We start from the raw sequence: 22,998 nt of genomic DNA on the forward strand, positions 1-22,998 counted from the left end.
AGTTTTGCTAACAGTATGTTCACTCATTGCCCACCTCCTCCAGTCATCTCAATTTCTTCAGGCTGACAAGTGAAGAACAGAAATGATGAGACACCACTCGGTGCCTCAATCTAAAGCAATTTAACATTGACCTCAAGGTGCACTAAATAATAATTTTAGCTTGTATTAGGAGCACACCTTTGGACCAAGTATACTGATCACCCCCACTTGCTGTGCTTTCATCAATGTTGCATAGTGCTCTTACAGAGTGCTCTCAGACGCAATGCAGCTGGGAGGTGCACTTCAAGGGTCCATCTGACGTTCTCCAGTTGCAAATGAAACCTGCAGCAGTGGCATCAGCTTCTCAGCATCAACTCTGCTGTTAAAGTGCTCCTATTGAGCTGAACTACCTGTTAAGGTAGACATAAGTTCAGAGAGTGAACTCTAGGAGAGAATTAGCTAATGGGAAGAAGACACCATAGATCTTTTGTTTCTATCACATCCTTATCTACCTAGCTGAGCAGGCCTCTGAGGATCTCTTCTGTTAGCTCTTTATTCCCAGGAAGTGGGCTGAGACCTGCACCTGCCTCAGGGTTCAGGATCCTCTTAAGTGTCATGGCCTCTAGGAAACAGAAAATTTAATATCCAGAAGAATTGTGCAGCATGGCAGCACTGCTACAAAAGAAATAACTAGAAGGTAAATCCTAGAATATTTGAGAAATTTATTTCCTTGTTAATATGTCTCAAGTTTAATTCTAGACAAACTCAAAGCTTTCATCTCCACTAGGTGGTGTGTTTTGTCTTTCTGTCATATATGGCCTTACAAAAATTCCTCCAAATCCTTCATTCAAGACAGGGACACAAAATATCATGAAATTTGAAACAGGAGTCTGGTCTACAGGAGACAGAAGTTTCACCAGGCCATTCCTCTTTGGTGTTTAATCGTTATGATTCCTTAAAAAAAAAAAAATGCTGTCAGGAAAGGATAACTTACCTCTAGAACATTCTTAGATGCATGGAGGAATGAAGTATGAACCTGAAACAAAAATACCACCCTCTATTTGTCCTTACCCTAGGTGACATTTAAGTTCTTTGTGTGATTTTTTTGTTGTTGTTGTTTATTACAGTGCAAAATTCTTAACAGCTCTTTGTTTTATGACCAAATTACAAGATGATGCAGTTAAACATATTCCTGGATCTTTCTTGGCCAGTTCCATTTCCACTTGAATAAATATAGTTATGTATAAGAGAAGTAGAGAATGCCAGGCTGCATAACTGGATGCATCGTAGTAGATGGCCCCTAGCTAAATATAACTCTTCAGGGGATATGTCCTTCTGGCTGAAACAAAACCAACTTCCTTGGCTGGTGCCATCCAGCACTTGGCTTCATCTAAAGTCCAGATAAAGTCAGCATTTATGTTTTTAAAACAAACAAACAAACAGAGCATAGATTGCTAATAGATATTTGTAGGCATTTATTTTTTTAAGCTCACTAAATAATAGTTACAGGCATATACAGAGATAAAAAATAATATAGGAAGCAAGAAGCCCAAGAACTCATAAACAGCATACCAGAGCTCTGTAACTAATCTGCTACATGGTTCAGTTCTCCCTAAGATTCAGCAATAAAAATATCTTTAGTGGGAGTATGTAACTAGGTAATTCTTACTGCACTTTTCCAGGATGGTTTGTAGGTATTAAGTTTAAACATAAGTCAGAGAAATCACAAAAACAAACCAGTAAGAGAAAGTTGTTCAAAGCACAAAACTGAATTGAACAAAACCCATCCGGCAAATTGAAGCAAAATCAACTGTAATTGTCTGTATGCTATCCATCCGTAACTTTGCTTGCCCTTGGAGAAGTGACACTGGTAACACAGGCTTTTTTTTAATGAACCAAACCATGAGAAAACCAAACAATAAACACATCCAACAAAGAGTGAATCATCAACATATACTACTGAAACTTTCTTGTACTTCCTCACAGTGACAGTCTGCATGGAACCCATGTTAACTCACACTATTTACATATCCAGATACATCCAAGATTAGCCAGAATAGATGTCTCTAAAAAGTTTACATGCCCATGTACCTTCTCCGAGAACAAAATTGAAAATACAGTACAACTACCTGTTATGCATCATTAATGGCATTTCTAAACACAGTTGCCACAGGAGGATTTGTTTCTGAATGCAAATTTACCAAACCAGCCATTTCCTCTGCCGATGACTGATGCGTGACAAATCTGAAGTATCTGCATCTACAATTATGAACACTATAGACTTAGTGAAATATATGGGGACAGATTTTCCAAGTATTTCAAGCTTGGATGGAAACAAAACCAGAAAATTCCTCAACAGCTAAAATAAAGACTTTGATCTCATGAAAATAAACAGTTTGCAACTGGATTTGTCTCAACCACTGCCACAGTCTAGTTACTCTGGAGTTATATTTTCTACAATAGAGTCTGTATGATATTATATTGACCAAAGTTTCTAAAAGTATGACTCTTGATGAGACAGAAAAATAGTAAAGATCTTTCTTGGTTGTATGCACTAGACAAATTGCCCTCTTGACATATCATTTTGTGCACACAGTGCCAAGAAGTGATTTGTGCACTTGTAAATTGATACATGTGATAAGGTTTGCATTAAGAGCCCAACTGCTCTGTGAAACACAGAAACCTGAGAAACCCAAGACATACCATGGTTAGTGCATGTTTGCCTGTATTGCACATTAGCTATGTCTAATTATTGATGTTGATTAATTTAAACCTGATTTGTAGTCTGCTGCAAAATCTCATGCCAGCTGACTGCTTGATAGCAGCACCAATAAACACAGGCCTATCATAGGAAAGAAGCACTTGGTGATGGATAATCACAAAGTACACTCAGGTGTACTGAGTACTTTCAAGTATTTTCAGGTTGGAGGTTTGTGATCCATTATCACATTCATGCTGTCATTAAAATATGCCCCGGAACAGAGATGAATTTAAGAGGATAAGAAAGAAAAGGAAACTCAGCACAGGGACAGAGATGCCCAATACTGGCATCACATCAACAAGGTAACTGCACTCCAGCCTCAGCAAACAGAGGTTCTACAGGCTTCACTTTGTAAATCACAGCAGCGGATGGCTGAAATCCACCCCCATACAATTCCCATGCCTGAAATGGCATTGCCTACATTTATACACCCTGATAAGAGACTTGGATTTCCAAACAACTAAGTAACTTCTTTTCTCATACATTCTGATGCCTGTTACAGGGGGGCACAGTACACTTGAAACAACAGCAAAATATCTGGCCACTATTACACAGCCAATAAACTTTTATTTAGATGTGGAAGGAAAATATGCTTAAAGGAAGAAAAATCTAGGGAGATTTATTATTCCCCTGAAATTCAGGCAAGTCCCACAGGTTCCCTGGCAGCATGTCAGTGCTTGAGCAAGAGGATGATCAGATTTTTTAAATCAAAGGCTCAAGTTAATATTAACATACATTGTAGTAGAGACTTCTCATCTCCACATTGCTTCCTGATTGATACAATCTGTGTATGAGGAATAATCCAGATATTGCATTGCACATATTTGGCAGGTCTTGCACCCCTCTTCACAGACAATGGTTTTGTCATAACTCACAATGAAGTTATTGTAATACTGCTCAAACAGCTTGCTGTGTGGCACAGACAACTGCTTGGCCATTTCATATAAGCTTTCGGGCTTCAAGTCTTCAATACCATAAGCTTTAGTCAGGATGTATTCTAATTTCCAGTCCGATTCATTTTTCTTGTTGGCGTCTCTGAGATCCAAGTAAAACTGCCAAAGATCCTACAGTTTAAAAAAAAAAAAAAAGAAGAAGAAAAAAAAATAGGCACTGCTGTATTGCTTTCTTCCCTGCTTCATTAAGTCTCTAGAGTGATATATTGATTAGGAAGCTGTCACTCCTCATTATTCACAAATGAATAGAAGGTCACGTCCCACCCCAAGAGCTGGGCTTACACCCAAAGCTGGTACTTGCAGTGTGGTAATGGTGGGGGGTTGGGGAGAAGAAATGAGAAACACAAAAGGCAGCAGAGGCACTGTTAGAAGTCTTTCCTGTCCAAACTGTAAACCAAATTCCACTATGCTTGTGTCTGGCATGGGTCTGGGGCAAAAAAGTGAAATCCAGAACTCTTTTCTGTGGACACTGCTTGAGGGACAGAAATGGACAGAATGGACAGAAAAAGAATAGCCCAGGGAGAATTCAGAGGAAAGGGAGAGATGGAGATACGGGAATGAAAGCTGCACAGGAAAGAAGCAGGCAACATTAGCACAGATCTTCAGAGGGAAACCCCAGTCTCAGTCAAGCCACAGATGTGTTGTCACTGAACTCGGCAAGGTCAAGACTTAACTTTGAATTACTGAGAGTATGTCTGAGTTACTCAGAGCTAAAATCACCACACAGGATTCACTATATCTCCAAAAAAAATAAAGACTACAGAAGTATTCTAAGTTTTCTCCTTTAAAATGTCTTTACAATTTCCTATTGAAAGTATAAACCCTATATAGGAAGCTGCATGATTATGAAAGGCATCACATGGCTAGAAGTGTGATTTTCTTCATCTGCTTTTCTATACCCTGTAGAAGCACTTCATGCCTCCCAAAGCTCAGACAATCACCAGCAAACAACACTGGTATGTAAACAAGCTAATAATAACTGTTATGAACCTTTTTCACCATTGCAGAGCTGAGCTCCCTGCAAACAGTTTCAGGATTATGCCCAGAAAAATTCTGACCATCTTTGATTCTACATCGTAGGAACATTCAGAGAACAGGAAGCACTGGGTAGTCTTGCAGCCAGACAGACTGACTAAGTTCTCTCTCAGATTTCATCTTCTTTGCCCAAGAAGAAAAATAACAGTAAGCACCAAAGTTCCACCGATTACCAGAATACTACAAAGGCTGACATCTCACTGTAATTTTTAGTGACAGTGTATTTAAATATTTAAGTCCTAAATGATGCTTTAAAAGCCTTACGTACCAGCAAGCTATAATCGAGAAGATCATATTGATAGAATCTGACACCCGGGTTATTGGACTCCATTTGCCATACATTCTTCACTGGGGTTACAGCAGGTGCCACAAACAAGGAATTTACTGGCTTTTCTGCAAGAAAGGGAGTGGAGGAAACAGTTACCTTTCAATCATTTCTTTCTCAAACATATTTTTATGGAGAGACAACACAACAAGAACTAGAGTGAGAAGCTTAGGTACATCAGCAATTTTTTACCCTCGATTAGTTACACCATTACGAATTCCTTTATTTCCATTCAACGGACCAAAATCTGTGTACCTACATTCCATTGCTTATCAGTTAAGTTTATCTATACTGGAGGCTTCACACCAGTTCAACTATCCAAGTGCTAAATGGTCTTGCCTGCCGGTAAGGCCTCTGTACTTTATATATTTCTGCTGAAGAAACATCCAGAACTTTGAGTAGCTTTCCTCATGCTACACTTTACGTGTTGCATTATGTATTTGTTCTTCATGTATTTATAACGTCATTAGAAACACCAGGGTATCATAAACTGACTCTGACTTCAGTCATCTAGACTAGCCCAGAATCTAGTTAGTAAACACTGATCTTTACGGTAACTGAAACATGAGGACATACAAAAGTCTTAATGGGCAGAATATGCAGGTAAGAGTATTGAGAGGTTCTCTGTATAACAAAAGAAACTCTAACCATTCCTTTCTCCAACAACATCATGGTGGTGAAGTCACAAGGCCAGTCTCCACAAATGACAAGAAACTTTTAAACCCTAGAAATCAGTAAATACTTCCAGAAGAGGTAACACTGAGCTCTGTATCTCAGCATGCTGATGTATAGTATTACATTTATCTTGAATTCTCTGAAATTTTGTCAAAAAGAAAAATGACATAAAGAGAAGAAAGCCTAAAACTGTACAGATAAACGAACTGTATCACGCTACATGAAATTTCACTGTTTGGATTTTGGCAAAATATGCAAAATTATTAAAATACTCTGGAAGCAGTTACTTGCACATGGAAACTGTAATGAGAATGCATCAAGTTCTGCCTATTCTCAGTGAAATTTGCAGTAGAGGTGATGATTTCATGCACAAATGGGACAAGGGACAAAAATATGCATGTGTAAGACTGTTCTGAAAACCATTTGAGTGTATTAAAGGCCATTTCTTTCACCTGGGTTGGATTGATTTTTACTGGACATTAATTCCATGTTAACGGTATGCAAGAAGGTAAATCATTTAAAGCCCTGTTAGCCCAGTCCGCGTTTTGGGCATTGAATTTATGAGTTCATATAAAAACAAACACAGATAAGGACCCAATTAATATTGGGATATTTTATGTAAACCAAAGCAGTAGACGCCTCACTATGCTGTAGACACGAGCATCTAACTAGCTACTTGTTAGAGATCTTCTGCTAGAGATGTAAGAGTGTTTCATACAGAAATATCCACGCTTAAAATTAAGGGATTTCAAAGCAATAAACAAACTTTTCAAACCTGGGTGCTTTTCTTGAAGGTGCTTTTCTTGCTGATCTAAGAGATGCAACAAGTAGAGACTTTCATTCCCCTGCCTCCTGCTTACCCCTATCTTAATTAACTTTGAAGCAGCAGGGAACTCAGCAGAGAGGCACAGTAATGATGCAGGAAACACAAGAACACAGAGCATGTCTAGTTGGCCTGAGAACATTCCCTTTGACACATTACACAATAGCAACTGGCTAGTACAATTTGCCCATGTCACTGAGAAAGTGGAGAGGAAAGAGTAGAAATTCTTGTCTAGGCATGAGCATTCATTAAAAATATAGGAAGCCTGCAGAGTCTCTTCAGATTTCAGAAAAAAAGACAGTCTGTCTTGCAAGGTTTTCTTTGGAAAAAAATCTGCAAGTGAGTGAGGCTTGAACTTCTGTAGATAAATAGCAGAATTTCACAATTTCGTTTTTCAGTTATTTACAACACAGACTGACCGGTAACACCATGTAAGAAAACATTAATTTGCTTTTAATCAAAAAGGATGAAGGATTCAAAGAGCATCCTTACCTTCTTCATCCAGGAGGACCATGATACTATCTCTATGTGTGTGGCCAAAAAACTGCCCAGCAATAACACTACTATATTTGCGAAAAATCTTCACTAGTCTCTCATTGTAATACTCCCTGATAGCTGTAGTATTCCTCGCATATGGCAAGTATCCTACTGGTACATGTCCTATTATATACACCTAAGAAATTAGAGAAAACACAATTAGCATCTTCCTTTGAAACTGATAGTTTTAGCTTTAACTTAGAAAAGGTTAACACAATTTTATTCTAATGCTATCTTTGAAAAGGCATTCTGAAAGCCAGAAATCACAGCAGTTTTACTATACAAAATACAATGAGTAAGTATGTTTAAATTTAATGAGAAAAATAGTTTTTTCTTTCTTGAAAATCAGTTCTGCTAACTCTCTGCATGATTTTAGGGCAAAGAAAAATGTGTTCAATTGTTTCAAATGAAAATGTAAGTTAACCAGGGCAAGACATGATTTGGCACCTCAAGGGAATAGCAAAAAATATTTGTGTTAGAATATTATAGGGAATGGTCAGATATTCAGCATAAACATAGAAGAACTAATTACAATCTTTTTACAAGTCTCTAAGTCTGTTGTTTAGACTGAGACTGGCCTCCAATGGCACAAGAAAGTGAAAGATCTCCTTTCCCCCCACTATAACATAATATTTAAAAAGACAACAACTGTAAACATGTTTTACACTAAACACTTCTCCTGGTCAGCTGATGATCCAATCCCCACACCAATCAATAAACATGAGCAACAAGTTATAACCCCACTTAAAAACTGAGTATTATTAGGCAATTAATTATTATTTTAGCACTTAAATTGAAGGTTGGCTAAGTTTTGTGGTTGTCAAAATCTTTTCTAATATCTAGTTTTCATACTCATAATTATGTATCAATGTAAATGAAATACAATAACTTTTGTCTCAGACCAAGGGTGCACATTTTAAAACTGAAGGCTTAGAGTAAAAAGATTCAGAAACAAAAGTTAAAGTATTTTCCTTTTGGCTCCTATGGCATTTTACATCATAAGAGAGAAAAGGTATTTTATTGGATAATTTGAGAAAGAGTATGCAATTATTGTATTAATTGTTGTAGTACGTACATAATGTGCATATTCAACAAAGAATTATTAATAGAAATGAAACTGTGATTTTTTCCATCTCTTTGGTAACATTAATATTATTCTGAAATCATAATTATATCACAGAATCATCTAGGTTGGAAGAGACCTCCAAGATTATCGAGTCCAACCTCTGACCTACCACTAACAAGTCCTCCACTAAACCATATCACTAAGCTCTAAATCTAAACTTTTCTTAGTTTCTTCTTTTCTTCAAAGTTTAAACAAATAACACCAATGGGTTCTGTTCACTACCCTTACCTTTTCCTGCTTTTGTGAAGATGCTTCCAATATTCCCTCCAGCCAGGCCAACTGGTTGGCTGGGTCTGTGATATTCACAGTCACGCTATTTGGGCTGTAATATAAGTTTGTGTTCAAACTGATTATCCTGAGTGGTTGAGAGCCAACGCTTGATTCAAACAGCTGTGTGTAGAAGCCACCTGTGAAAGTAAGACCAACATCATCTGAAAAAAGAAAGACTTCAAAGCACAACTTTAGAATCAAAGTACAGCACCAACAACATATCCAGTCTTCCTCATCCTAGTAAAATAGGATGTGTTTAGCCAGGCTATGTATCACCTTATCACAGCAGAACATCTTAAAAATCTGTTTTCAGGAACATTTTAGTATGAAAAGTGAACACTGAATATTTTATGAATCCTTGCCTGTAACTGCCTTTGTTTTTGTTTCCACATGCAATTATCCAATTCATGCACAATAAGTGCCCTGTAACATTTCTACCACAAACGGAGATGCAGTAATTGTTAGAAGGGCAAATTTCTTAAAATACTGCAAACACATAGGTTTGTCAAGGAAGCCTTGTACTTCGAAACTCATTTAGCTTTAGACTAGGACATAATTAAGAGCATGGCACACAGGACTTCAATGGGTGCAATTTCATAGTTCATGGACTTCACTGGAGCTGTGACAATAGAGCTGTAACAATATACTTTAACATTAAGATCTGCTCCTTTGAGTTTTATTTTCCTATTAGAATTCCTACTTCCATTCTTACCCAGATGTCCTTCTTTTTCAGGACACAAAACACAAATTAAAATTCCAAATCCCTAATGTCTGGAAATTGGGCTGAATTTTTCAGTCTTTTCGTAAAAAGAAAAATCATAATTAGCATATCCTTATTTTACCAGTTGGGTAAGTTGGATACAAACATGATGTAATTAACAATATAATCACCAAGACTATGTGCTACTATAATCTGAAGAAATATATGCCTATTCCATACAGTATCAAAACAGAAACACCATGTCATCAACTTCTGTACAACCAAATTTAACTCTTCTTGTGCATCATACATCTTTTTCTAGAAATGCACTTTTTATGAGGTCCTGAAGACAGTAAGATACTTCACGAGTATTGGTAAAAAGCCAATAAAACTGTCCATGTTACAAGAAGCAGTAATGACTATTGCAAAGGAGAACAAATGTACCCTGAAGATAAGCATTGATATTCAAAAAGTTAAGTAACTTCTTCCAGAAGAAGCATTATTGCCATCATATTTGATAACTCATGACACTCCAGTGAAGTTCCCACTGGCTGAAAGAGGGGAAAAATAAGCCTGTTTCTTTAAAAAAGAAAAAAAAAAAAAAAAAAAAGGAAGACCCAGGAAACTACAGGCCAGTCAGTCTCACCTCTGTGCCTGGTAATGCAGGAAAATGCCAAGCATAGATATAGGCTGGGCTGGGCAGAGAATGGACTGAGAGCAGCCCTGAGGAGAAGGTGTTAGATGATAAGAAGCACAACATGAACTAGCAATGTGTGCTTGCTGCCCAGAAAGCCAACCATATCCTGAGCTGCATCAAAAGAAGCTTGGCCAGCACGTCAAGGGAAGTGATTTTCCCTTTTTGCTCTTGTGAGACCCCACCTGGAGCACTGCGTTCAGCTCTGGTGGTCCCCAGTACAACAAGGACATGGACCTATTAGCACAAGTCCAGAGGAGGGCCAGAGAGGTGACCAAAGGACTGTAGCACTTCTCCTGCCATAGAATCATTCCAGTTGGAAAAGACCTCCAAGATCATCAAGTCAAACTTTTAACCTAGTACTGAAGTCCACCACTAAACCACGCTATTAAGTTCTCAATCCGCACCTTTCTTAAAGACCTCCAGGGATGGTGATTCAAACAATTCCCTGGGCAACCTATTGCAATGCCACACCACTCTTTCAGTAAAGAAATTTACCCTAGTACCCAACCTAAACCTCCCCTGGTGCAACTTGGGGCCATTTCCCCTCATCTTGTCTCCTGATGCTTGAGAGAAGAGCCTGATCCCCACCTCACTATGACCCGTACAATTAAGGTAATTGTACAGTGTCATTATTTGAGACTGAAACTCCTTTTCTCTAGAGGCTAAACAACTGCAGTTCCCTCAGCCACTCCTCATAAGACCTGTTTTCTAGACCCCTCACTGGCTTTGTTGCCCTTCTCTGGACAAGCTCCAGCACCCCAATGCCCTTCTTGAAGTGAGAGGCCCAAAACTGAACACAGTACTCAAGGTGCAGCCTCACCAGAGGTGAGAACAGAGGGACAGTGAGGGGAGAGACAGAGTGCAGAGGGACAACTAAGAGGACAGGCTGAGGGAGTTGGGGTTGCTCAGCCTGGGGAAGGAAAGGCTCCAGGGAGACCTTATAGAGGCCTTCCAGTGCCTAAAGGGGGCCTACAGGAAAGCTGAGGAGGGACTCTTTGTCAGGGAGTGTAGTGATAGGACAAGGGGTTATGGCTTTAAACTAAAGGAGGGTAGATTTTGATCAGATGTAAAGACGAAATTCTTCACTCAGAGAGTGGTGAGACCCTGGCACAGGTTGCCCAGAGAAGCTGTGATCGCCCCATCCCTGGAGGTGTTCAAGGCCAGGCTGGACACGGCTTTGAGCAACCTGGTCTGGTGGGAGGTGTCTTTGCCCTTGGCAGGGAGGTTGGAACTGGATGGTTCTGTTGAAGTGCCTTCCAACTCAAACCATTCTACGATTCTAGATAATCCACTGTAATAATTCATTCTGTGAGAAAGCTGAAGAAAGGGGACAAATCTATAGCATCATTAGTTTCCGAGTCCTAGCTTTATGATGTATTACTGACACACTTTACCTTTTCTGAAGGTACTGATTGCTTCATCAGTTAGCCAAGGCTTCCAGAAATCTGCTACAGCATTGTAAACTTCACTGGTGGTTACAGGAAGCTGATCCTGTGAGACAGCAGAACTTACCTAAGTCTTATTATTCAGACACATGTACAAAAAAATTAATTTATCATCCCACCTGATTTCTCCCATAATACATAAGTGTAACCAGTGATCACCAGGTAGCACACCAGAAAGCAACAAAACTTCTTGCCATCCTGTTATTGCTGATCAGGAAAAAAATCCCAGTCTTAGAACTGACAGCATTAACAATGTTAACACATTGTTAAACTAGTGCCAGAAATATTTCAAGCCTTAGGAGCACGGCTAAGTAAAAACCATACATCCTGCAAAATTATAAACCAAACAATCACAATCTATTTGCCTTCTAAAAATACAGTCTCTTGGAGAAGAAGCTTGAACCCAAGTTTCTTATATAGCAGGTGAATTTTTCACACAACTTGGGATTCATAGCTCCCCGAAATTCCACTAAAACCCTCAGAAATATTTCAATGGGATTAACCAATATTTCCATGATATCCTCTAGTTCTGATTTAAAATGTAAAAGAAAAGTTTTGTCAATGTTTTCACACACCAGCTCTAAAAAGGACTGCAGCACTTTTCAGTCCAAGCCAAGCAACGCCCAAGTGCCATAGCCTGATTAGAGCCATACTCCCATCTCACCCTGACAGGGAGAGATTCCAGTTTGTCCTTGCCTTTCCTAAAATACCTGCTTCAATCTTTAATGCTAGGAAAAAAAAAAATCAGAGGTCAAAAAATAGGAACACTATTACAGTGCATGTGTTCTTAAACATAGAATTTGACCTTCCTAAGATCTTTGAAACTAACCTTACTTTATTAGAGGCTTAGGCACTAAGTCTCTGTCTAGAAGCAGTGCAATCAGTAGTCTGTTCAGACATTTGTTGCTTGTAATGCACAGATATTAGTTACTAAGAAAGCTTTGAGTCATATCAGTTCAGCCAGAGCTAAGTCACTAAGACACAGCAAAGTCTGATCTCAGATAAGAGGCCATGTTATGGACTGAAGGTGGTTTGGTCTTGGGCTCTAAAAGGCAAATCAGCGTTCTGTGAATATTTGGATCAGACAGCAGTTAAGGCATTTGTTGTAAGCAGGGGCAAGAATGTGAAACAAAGTAAGACTATGCAGAAAGACCAAGGTCACAGTAAAAAAAAATCTAAAAGGTATCCCAGTGGTTGATTAACCTGAGTAGTATTTTTAATAGGCTCTGCAAGAAAAATCATCCAAGACCGTGAAATCATTATGATGGATAGGTCAGAATGCAACAGAAACCAATAAAATTCTTTGGTGCATAGTATGCAAACAGCCTCCAGAGCTTCTCTGGAACAGCCTACGGAGTGTGGCTTGCTCCACATTACTTACAGTTTATGGTATGTATTGCCAAGCACGTCCACAAGAAAAATAAAAACGTCTTCAAGAACAAAAAAATGCAACAACCTCATAGTGGGGATTTTCTGGTTGCATGGTCTTTTTCCAACAGAAACAGAAACGTATGCCGGTTCTGTGCATTAGTGGAGTCTGCCATTTCAAAGCAAAGCACCACAAAAATACTTGTGTAGTTTTGGACACAAAACTACAACAGTTACTCCAATACGCGGCCTGCTTCAAAATGCTATTTGCTGTCCAGCTGCCCCTGCTGACCATCTTTTTTCTACCTTCAAACTTAATTTCACAAACAAAACTCATATTTGTCAAAAAAGTGTCACTACATTCAAATGTCAATGTCTGCCATGTGGATTTATATCTTTCTTTGTTTATGGGGTTGCTGTATACAGCTTTTTTTCTTTATACCACAGGAGACTGCTGAATGACAACTATTCTCTGCTTTTATTTTTTAATTAAAATAAAAACAATACTATGAGTTAAACTTCATTTAAGGTGGTATTTACCAAATCATCAGTAGATTCTGGTGGACTAACCTTGTTTCCTGTGAGTGTACGTGACAAGCTCAAACTATACTAAAAGCTTAAGACCAGAAAAATTCCAGTCCCAGCTTGGTCTGGGCACTCACAGCTCCAAGCTATGCTACATGCTTAGCTCTGATTTTCCTTCTCACATTGCCCTCTTCACTCTCTAAGCACTTCCAATGCTCCCTGATTTAGGAATCACTAATTACAGGCAATGATACTATTATACCAAAGCCATCTACCATACCAAATATCCCACAATAGACCTAATTAATAACACAGAAGGCTGGAACAAAAGTGTTTATCAAATTGTTTTAGTTGACCTGCTCAACATCCCTTCCGATCCCCTCAGATCCAATGACAGAATTTGTTTCTCAGTCCTGTGCACTGCCAGATCACCTTGCAATATGCTTTAAAGGACAAATGAAGCAACTGTTTATTTTTGTGCTATGCCAAGAAAAATATTCACAGATCACTGACTGTAAAGAAGCACTGTCCTCAGCTGCAATGGCCCACATATACAGTAAATAGTTAATGGGAATATTTCTAAATTTTGAATAAGCAAAGAAAGAAAGACACATTTTTAATAGTAGTGGCAAAACTATGGGAACGTTACAAAAGTTATTCCATCAGTGTGATAAAAAAATCCAGTGATGTCTGCAGGTAGACTTCCAGTAGGTCTTTCAGCAAGCCTTGAACCTTACCACATGCTGCCAGGTGCACCAAGGATGTTATCTCTGTTACGTTAAGCTATTGTACACACGCCTGACTTACACATATGTATGGCTTACATAGTAAGAAAAAGTGTGTACTGACACACTGATGAGAACTGGTGGTCCTAAGCCACGAGGAGAGGAACGGTTAACAGTAAATGTGCACCACCTCAGGCAATGTACAGATTTTATCTGGCACAAACATTTGGCTGGGTAACTTAACACATACAAATATACTTTGTATTTTTGATTGGAATTATTTATTTACCATTTTAAATGCTAATTGGAGAACCATAGGATACTGTTTCCAGAGTAACATTTACACAAATTTCACTGTTGTTTTTTTTCCACACTTGCCCTCTGAGGAATGAGAAACAAACTTAACATGGTACCTAAAAAAAATTCTTATTTGTTTTACCTGTGGCCAGTAATCATGATTTCCCAAGGCTGGGAAAACCTGAAGATCTGGAAAGAAACTTTGAATTGTAGAACTCATATTGCCAATGATGTTAATGACAAGTTTTGTCGAGAGTTCTTTCACTGGAACATGTGGAGGGCTATCTCTGAAAAAAAGAGAAGGTTTTATTAACAAAGAGTTTAAGATTAGAAGTCATAAGCTATAATATAGCTTGATTCTAAATATATCTTACATAACACACTACCTAATATATAGCCGAAATACATCTAAAAAGGTATCCACTTTATATTTAATGACCTTAAGACAAAAAATACAGTGCCTCCTATGATAATTCACTCTAGTCAGTTATTCCTCTGAGTTTTCCTTTGCTTTCATTTTTCTGCTTTCCACCCTCCCCGCAGCCTGTTTAACTTGCACTAATAAAGTCACGTGGCACATGTCACAGTGAACAGTCCAACAATACCCACAAATGGTTACAGAGATCAAAATCTGTTCCTGAGGCCTTATATACTCAATCTTCCACTTATTAGCCATTCAGACAAGTGGAGACTCTTTAAAAGTAGCATTTGTGAGATACTAAACTAAGGATGTGTTGGTGTCGATATAAACTTGTGAATTACTGCACTATATGCCTATCCAGCTGTTAAAAGCTTTAATTGTAGAGTGACTTACCCAGTCCAAATCATGAATGAAGCCTGCTGCCTTGAATCCTTCATGAATGTAAATGCTGACAAAATAAGTTGATATGGAGAATCACACAAAAAGTCTCCAAAAGGGCCTGGGTTAGAGGCATTGGCTCCTTTGGAAGAAGAACAAACTTTGGTGCGATCAGGGGTGATGTGGTAAGTTGGATCTAAATGCAGATCAGATACATGCCAGAACTGTCCTGTTTACAGAAAACAAAGATTAAAGAAAATGCATTATTTCTCACCAGGCTTGTAAGAATCCCATTCCTTATACAGCCTGGGAAAAAAACAAATGTAATTAGCTGAATCTAAAGTTAAACAGGAACCTCTGACATTGACTTCTGAAAAGTGCAAGTATTTTACTTAAAAAATATATAGTAGTTCTGTGACTTTCTGATTACAACTTGCAAATGTGAATTGGATACACATGGATAACCTCATGTTTGCTCCATTTTTTTTCTACTGCTGTTCCTCTTTGAAGTTTTGTAAAGGAGAATGAATTTAACAAATTGCTGATTATCCCGCCTGATAAGTGTGCATGAGTGGTGCATTCCTGACAAGAGTACTTCACATAGTCTGCTTAGAAACAATGAAAACAGAAGCAGAGGCATAGATTTTTTCAATGATTCAGCAGAAAAAAAAAAAAAAAAATGGAGATTGGCAGGGGCTGGAATATGGAGCTCCTTTTCTTTTACAGTAATCTGGAAACTGAAGAGCAGAGGAGGTGCTAGAGGGACTTCTCCATTCTACCACCTGAAAAAAGAGAGGGAGTAACAATTTTAATTATTTTTCTACACCTTCCCTGGCTGGAGGCTGCTATAAAAGATAATGGTCTAGAAGGAAAGGCATGAAACAGCTTGTGTGCAGATTTCAAAGCACTGCTCCCTAGCAGCCACAGCAGCAAAAAGACTGGGCTTCTTACCAAAGAGAGGTGTATCAGCCTTAAATACTGAGTATTTTCTAGGCTGACACATTCTTAGTCACTTGTCACTTAGCACCGTGCAGGAAAAAAAAAAAATAAACAAACTCAATAGCATGGGAATATATTGAACAAGATGAATTAAGCCTGTATGAGATCAGCAGCCTTCAAGTCCCATGTAAAACACGAGCAATTTCTCTCTGTCAATTTCAAAGCGTTTGGAAAAGGCAAGTCTATCGGTGGCACTGGTTGTGAAACCGGGACAGATATAAATTGATTTTCCCAAGGTCACATGCTCACTCAGCGACATAACAGGCAACACACGGCTCGACCTTGTGGAGCTTTATTTCAGGAAGCCAAGAAGCCAAGCCCAGCGATCTACAGCGCTGCGCCTTCTGCGAGCACAAGACGCGGAAACGCCTGAACGCTGCTGCGCGCTCGGTTTGAGATGTCTGTGATCACAGGGACGGCAAATCCCGTGCTAACAGTGCCAGAGCACTCACCTGTGGCTGTTACCGTGCCGGAAACCAGGCCAGGCAGAGCACGCTGCTGGCTGACAGCACACAGCAGCGCTCCTGTTTGCAGGGCACCACAGGGCACCGCAGGGCACGGCTCACCTCACCTGACACCGGCTGGAGTGCGGCGTGCCCTGCTGACTGCCTGCAGACCCTGGGTAACCCGCACCTACCTGAGCAGCACCGCACGCAGCTGGCTAAAAGTTACAGCCAGCTGGGACACAAAACAGCAGCAGCCTGTATCGGCAGGGGTAGAAACACGCAGGGAGGCGCCGGACGGGGCTTGCCCCTTGGGGGTTATGGGACCCGCAGCCGGGGCTGGCAGAGGCCTCCCTCCCGGGGCCCCCCTCGGGCACTGCGGGCCGCCGCTGCCCCCTCGCCCGCCGCCCCTCCGCCGCGGGGCCTGCCAGCGGCCTCACTCACCCACAGCGGAGCGGGGCCCCGGGCCGGCCGGCGCCGCCTCGGCCGCTCGCAGCGCGGAGCAGAGCAGCGCCAGGCCGAGGGCCAGGCGGGCTGCGCGTCCCCCCGGCGGCTCCATGTTGGCGGTGCCGGGAGGGCCCTGCCCGCCGACGGCTGCTCGCGGGACCGCCCCGGCCGGGAGGGGAGGAAAGGGGCGAGCCCGGCGCTGCCCGAGCCCGGGCAGAGCGGGGGAGGCCAGAGCAAGTCTAGGGGAGCTTTTGGAAGGAAGGTTCCTCACAGGAAAATGCGGAGTTACAGCGTAAACACCAGCCCCGCTGTTAGCGATACCGCAGAGGAGCTCATTGCTCAAGAATAGTTTCCTGTGGAGGACCCGGTGTCACTTTTGGTAGCAAATTAGAGTAATTGTCATCAATCCCCAAACTGCCCCTCCACGTCCACCCGCTGAGGGTGGTTTTCTGTCCGGATCTGCTTTCCAGTGGTCTGCAAAGCCATTTTAGCAGAGCTGGAGGTCCCTCGTGTCAGTGTTTCCTTCACTTTCCCACTCCTCTGAACAGTGCCACAGGCACTTCATGAATACCACACTTCTCCATTTTTTCTTACCCTTATTTACTTTGGCATTAATCTTGTTCATCTTTAGAACAGGAAAGTACCTCACCAATAAGATTTATGACAGTTTCATATGTTACATATAGAATGCACATCTGTATGGAAAAGTCATCTTTTTTAAAAAGTGAAAGTAATGCAAAATATTAAACATTCAGGCTTTACGTGTAAAACAAGTTTTAACAGTCTCAGTGTTGTCTCATATTTGAATAAAACTTTATTCTTTTTTTTCACTTCATGCCCCATAAATCACTTGTCAGAAAGATGAATGCCACTAATGGAGACCCAAGTCTGTGTTCCTCAGCAATGAAGTAAAAGCAGCTGTTCCCGTCTCTGTGCAGAGGTGGCGAGGACTACAGCCCGTGTGATGAATACACACATGGGTGGATAGGCAGACATGGGGTGAGACGAATGAAAGCTGAAATTGAGGTTTAAATGAGCAAATAAAACCAAAGGACAGAAGATGCTGCTTAAGCAAATGGAGGCTGAAATGGCCCAAAACAAAAAGAATCCAGCTCCCCATTCCAGTGAAACAAGTTTACATTTCTCTGATGAACAGTTAGCTCCTAGATTTTAAGTGATCAATATCCACCATTTAAAGCATATTTATGATAGCTCATAATTAAAGACTGTCTTACATTTCTAGTGTTCCCCATAAGGAAAAAAAAAAAAGCACTTTGATGTTCCTTTCAGGCAGCTTCTTTGTGAAAAAGTGAAGCTGACAAATTAAGGCTTGTATTGTTGTTGGCTAGATGCCACAGTTGTGTCTGAACCTCTATTGGATGAGTGAGATAAGCTATTGAAGTTACCTTAGCCCTTAAGGAAGAAAGCTGTCTATCTAAGGAAGCAAAAAGCCACTTCCAGTTGCAGATCTGAGGGGAAGCACAGTGTAGGATCAGGCCTGGGAGGTTGGGAAGGGCTCGCCTCCTGCACCTCCCTTGGCAGCCACACTCCCCCAGTATTGAGCAGCTGAATGCCACAGCTCCACCCTACCTGTTTAAAGACTTGCAGCTACCTACATCTCACTATGGGCCACTGAGCCAGCATGTCAGAAAACATGGGAGTTTCCAAACACGCTCCTCCATGATGCCAGCAACAGCTTCAGTTTTCCTAAGATAAAGTACTGGGCAGTGTTTGCCTCACTAATCTTCTAGGGAATATTTTCCAGGAAAGTTTTAATTTATTTCTTCTATGCAATATTTTACCTTAATTTGCTCACAGTGCATTGTTAATTCCAGTACACATTTGCTATAAAACTACAGTGCAGGGAAAGGAATCTCAGAAGGTTTGTCTTGTATTGTTTTCCCTCCCACCCCTGTGGAGATAGATGAAAGACAAGCTCTGTATATTGGGCTCCCCCAGTCCTTCCCTTTATCATGTCGGTCCTTTCCTCCCATCCTGTGAAACACTTCACTCTTTGAACAGATGTACTTTAGTCTTCTGTATATTAGCAAAAACAAACAACAACAAAAAAAAACACATTAACCAAACTAAAAACAAAGAACTCTAACTATTAAAACAAAAACTACTTGAATCCCACAGAAATCAAAGGCTGTCTATCTGCTGACTTGAGCAGGATAACTGGATAGCAAGTTTCAAGTGAAGAGAAGAGCTGAAACTGGGTTGAAGCTCTCACACCTGCCTACACACACAGACAGGGGGCTTTAGATTTCTTCAGCAGAGAAGCTACCTCTTCTGAATGAAGGCAGTGTTTTATTTCCCATGTACCCCACATCCCATACAGTCAATGCCCCAGGGTTTTGTACACCACATGCTTTTCTACTGCTTAACTGAGAAAAAGGAACTTTTACAACTCCCTCTAAAACACTGGAATATTATCCCATAAAATGCAAAAGGAGCACAGGTTTAAAAAACATTTTAATTTCTGTTGAATCTCCATTCCAAAACAATTCAAATATGTTCCATTTACTGTAAAAAAGAAAGGCAAGTGTTTCAGAGTTTTAATGCAAAGTTTAACCTGTTGCACTATACAGCACACGTCTGCCAGTTTGTTGGCATAATTTTTTTTAAAAAAAAAAAACACCACCCCCCCTCAAAAAAAATCTTTATTAATCCTTCATACCAGAAATGTGCATTTAAGCTACTTTCAGTTATGGACGGTACATTAATCCATCCAGAAGTAACATCTGGACAGGGGTCAGGTAAACTACGCTTTCTCATAGTGGCGAACAGCAACCACATCACCAAAGGTCAGAGTCTGCAAGTCCAAGGAAAAGACAGTGATGTTAGACACTAGACATTTTCTGGAATAACTTAAAGCATATTAAGAAGTCCATAACTGGACAAACAAGGTTGTTTCACATTACTCAATTTATAGAAAACACTTATTTTACTTTATTGATATTTTAGGTAAGCAAGAGGAAAAATTTCAGTTATGATTCCCATATTAATGTAACTTCATCCTTGCTACTTTCAAACCTAAGAAAGGCATAATACACACTTACAATACAACTTAAGTGACTAGAAATGACTGTTTAATTCTTTTAATTTTGTGAATGTAATTTCTTAAATTTATCATTTTAAAACAGATTTAACACATTTTGCCAAAGTTAATCAAAATATGCAGTGTAAAATCTGACCCCCCTATTTTTGTATTCTATACTATTCTGCATAGGCATATACTTAAGGAGAATCTCATACTAACATAAATGCATTCTATGCACTTACGTGGCTAGAACCGCCAAATATTCCAATTATTGCAGTTGTTTAAAACACTAAGTGCAGTGTGTGAGCTTTGGACGTATTTTGCTAATTGGAATATGGCATCTCACTGCATTCAAATTCCAAAGGAAGTGATTATTTCTGTATGTGTGTTGCTGTTTCCAAAAACAAAACGTATTTTTCCTTGAATCACTGTCACATTGTGCTGCACTGACTATAAACTTTAAAAACTTCATTCTTTGTAAGTCTCCATCCACACAGATACTCTTTGAAGTATTCAGAAAATAGAGCTGTTTCTCTCTAACAGCCAAATCACATAGATTAATTGAAATAGCTGAAGAGGTTTTATTTCAAAAGCTACATCTCTATGCCAAAAATAAGCATGAGTATTGTCAGTCTGGACCTGTTCCTGAAAAGTCAGGAAGATAATGGGAATTTAAAACAAGAACGATTTTTCTCCAGACTATTGCAGTTTTCATCATTTTTCAACAAGATAGGAAGAGTAAGCCCTTAAATGAAATATGAAAATACTATTATCTCCAGCAATACTCAAGTTTTATTTTACTACGGAAATACTTAAATACTTGTTCTGTGCAAATATCATTTACACGTGCACATATAAAACATTTTTAAAGAAATACACATTATCACCACCAACAAATCATTGCCTATATAATGATCAAGAACTTCGTATATTTTGCAAATTACTGTAACTATTTACTTATTTATTTTTGCTTGTGCATTTACATAAAGTCTAGAGAGAAAGGATACACTTGGCATATGCACAGGTTGGCCTGCCTAAAACCACTAGCAATTCTTGTATTGTCAAGAAAACCAGATGCAAAACAAAACAAACAGTTGCAAAATCTCTCCTAGCTTTCCCCACCAATTAGTTTAGGTTTTGTGTGCAAGTTAACATTTACCCACAAAGCTGACAAGTTTGAGATAATGATATTAATGGTGTAGGTGAATGTTCAGTGATTTTTATACTTACCATTACCATTTTGCCATCCTTTATTTCTCTAACAAAGTTTGTTTCTTTGCCATCCCACTTCTGTACGTGAACTAGCTTGTCTCCATCCAGGGTCACAACAGACTGTGAGATATCAAAAAATACAGACACTCATTTTTCTGGGGGTATTTAAGATTCAACTCATGTTAAGCATGCACTTTTCTATTGAATTCTCTCTAGATCCACGTGCATCTACTGAAAAGAAAAAGTAGTCCCTGCCATTTTAAAGCCAAGCACATGAATCATCCTTGGTCAACTCCATACAATTAGCATTTGTATCAAAGAAAGGAAAAAGTTTCCTTTGAGTTCCAGTCTTGAAGGAAACATCCTTTCAGATGTGCTTTGGGTAACCGCTATGTTAAGCCTTCAATGACACAGGCAGAAGGCATTCCTTCATTTCAACCGGAAAAAGTTGCACCAAATGATCTTTTATCAAAAGAAAAGAAAAAATGGGCACCCAACAGAATTCCTCAACACTGGAAGGCAGAAAGGGGGCTGAAGACATAATATGCCGATTCAGACAAGACACAGTGCAAGTAGACAAGACACAATCTTGTCTTTTTCTCCTGTCCTACACAGTGCTACAACTAGCAGTAGCAGAGGTTACTTTTTTTTTTTTCCTTTGACTCTACCCTGCAAAGGATACAACCTCGGGGGTAGGAAGGGAGAAGAAAAAAAAAAAAGAAAATAAAAAGTTCACTTACTTTGCAGTTTCTATCATCTGGGGTAGTTTCATCAAATTCCTCTCCAAGTTTAAAGCTGATTTCTGTGTTTTTGAAAGTGCTCTGAGTCCTGATCACTACTTTGTCCCCCTCGCTGCTGATAATCACGGTGGGCTTAGTCACATTCCCCACCTGCCGCGTGGCAAACCCCACTCCTAAACCCCCAAGGAAGAAACAGAGATCCATCAGGCATCCGTCATCCTAAAACATCCCTCCCGCCACACGCCGAGGCTCACAGACCTCCTCCCCTGCTCCACAGCTGCGGGTTACCGGTGACAAACGCCACTTTTGGCCCCGATCCCGCCGCAGGACCGCGGCCGCCCCGCCACCCGTCCCCACATGGCCGCAGCCCCGGGCCTGCCGCCGCCCCCGCTCGGTGCCACGAGGAGCCGCCGCTCGGGGGCACGGCGAGCGCCAGCACCCCGCGGCCCCCGGCAGCGCTCGCCCTGACTCCGTGCCCGCCCGGCCACCTCCTGCAGCTGGGGGAGCCGGGCATGGGCATGGGCACGGGCACGGGGCTCTCCCGCATTTCGGGCTTCCCACGGCGCCCCAGACCCGGCTCTACCTACCCAGCGCCTTCATGTACTCGTCGAAGTTGTGGCTGTCCACCAGCTTCCACGTCGCGCAGAAAGCCTCGACCATGGCGGCCGGCTGCGGGTGCTGGTGCTGGGGGTGCCAAGGGAGCGCCGTGCCGCCCGCGCCGCCCCGCATATAAAGCCGGCGCCCGGCGGGGGGCCGGCAGGCGGGGATGGCGGCGGTCCGCCCCCGCGGGCAGGCCGGGGGCCGCGGCCCGGAGCCTCCCCGCCCCGCCGGGGGAGGGCGCTCCCCCGCCCCACCATCGCCGGGGGCCCCGGGGAGGGCGCTGAGGGGCGGCCCGGGGAGGGGAAGGGGAGCGCTGGGTGCCCAGGGTTGGGGCAGGCGGTGCCCCCCCGGGGGTCCTCTGCGGGTGGAAGGGCAGAGGGATGCACTTGGCAGGCCTGCTCGCCTCAGTGCCCACCGCCCACACAGCACCCACCGTCCGTGCTGTACGCCCGCTGCCAAAAAAGAAGCGGGTGC

General features: G+C 41.1%; 2 protein-coding genes across 2 annotated transcripts; both read right to left on the reverse strand.

The window, feature by feature from the left end:
- Nucleotides 1-1,430: 1,430 nt before the first annotated feature.
- Nucleotides 1,431-17,159, reverse strand: SMPDL3A (sphingomyelin phosphodiesterase acid like 3A). The gene is made up of 8 exons (XM_068677569.1): nt 16,927-17,159; nt 15,056-15,269; nt 14,384-14,528; nt 11,276-11,372; nt 8,443-8,621; nt 7,044-7,224; nt 4,997-5,121; nt 1,431-3,804 (listed from the first exon to the last, which is right to left on the reverse strand). The coding sequence occupies exons 1-8, from the start codon at nt 17,039-17,041 to the stop codon at nt 3,493-3,495; spliced, it is 1,368 nt and encodes a 455-aa protein (XP_068533670.1). The 5' UTR covers nt 17,042-17,159; the 3' UTR covers nt 1,431-3,492.
- A 2,227-nt stretch (nt 17,160-19,386) lies between these two features.
- Nucleotides 19,387-22,696, reverse strand: FABP7 (fatty acid binding protein 7). Its single transcript, XM_068677570.1, has 4 exons — nt 22,512-22,696; nt 21,925-22,097; nt 21,203-21,304; nt 19,387-19,744 (listed from the first exon to the last, which is right to left on the reverse strand). Exons 1-4 carry the CDS (start codon nt 22,651-22,653, stop codon nt 19,694-19,696), a joined length of 468 nt encoding a protein of 155 aa, XP_068533671.1. The 5' UTR covers nt 22,654-22,696; the 3' UTR covers nt 19,387-19,693.
- Nucleotides 22,697-22,998: the final 302 nt, after the last annotated feature.

Source organism: Anas acuta, chromosome 3, assembly GCF_963932015.1.
Source record: "Anas acuta chromosome 3, bAnaAcu1.1, whole genome shotgun sequence".
NCBI lineage: Eukaryota > Metazoa > Chordata > Aves > Anseriformes > Anatidae > Anas > Anas acuta.

What these genes read in the sequence shown, in the direction of transcription:
- SMPDL3A (XM_068677569.1), bottom strand. Translation starts at nt 17,041, where the DNA reads ATGGAGCCGCCGGGGGGACGCGCAGCCCGCCTGGCCCTCGGCCTGGCG. An exon ending in GGGGCCCCGCTCCGCTGTGG is followed by an intron (nt 15,270 to 16,926) that starts GTGAGTGAGGCC and finishes TTCTGTAAACAG; the next exon opens with GACAGTTCTGGCATGTATCT. An exon ending in TTCTCGATTATAGCTTGCTG is followed by an intron (nt 3,805 to 4,996) that starts GTACGTAAGGCT and finishes TTTAAACTGTAG; the next exon opens with GATCTTTGGCAGTTTTACTT.
- FABP7 (XM_068677570.1), bottom strand. Translation starts at nt 22,653, where the DNA reads ATGCGGGGCGGCGCGGGCGGCACGGCGCTCCCTTGGCACCCCCAGCAC. An exon ending in CAGATGATAGAAACTGCAAA is followed by an intron (nt 21,305 to 21,924) that starts GTAAGTGAACTT and finishes GATATCTCACAG; the next exon opens with TCTGTTGTGACCCTGGATGG. An exon ending in AGGATGGCAAAATGGTAATG is followed by an intron (nt 19,745 to 21,202) that starts GTAAGTATAAAA and finishes TTGGACTTGCAG; the next exon opens with ACTCTGACCTTTGGTGATGT.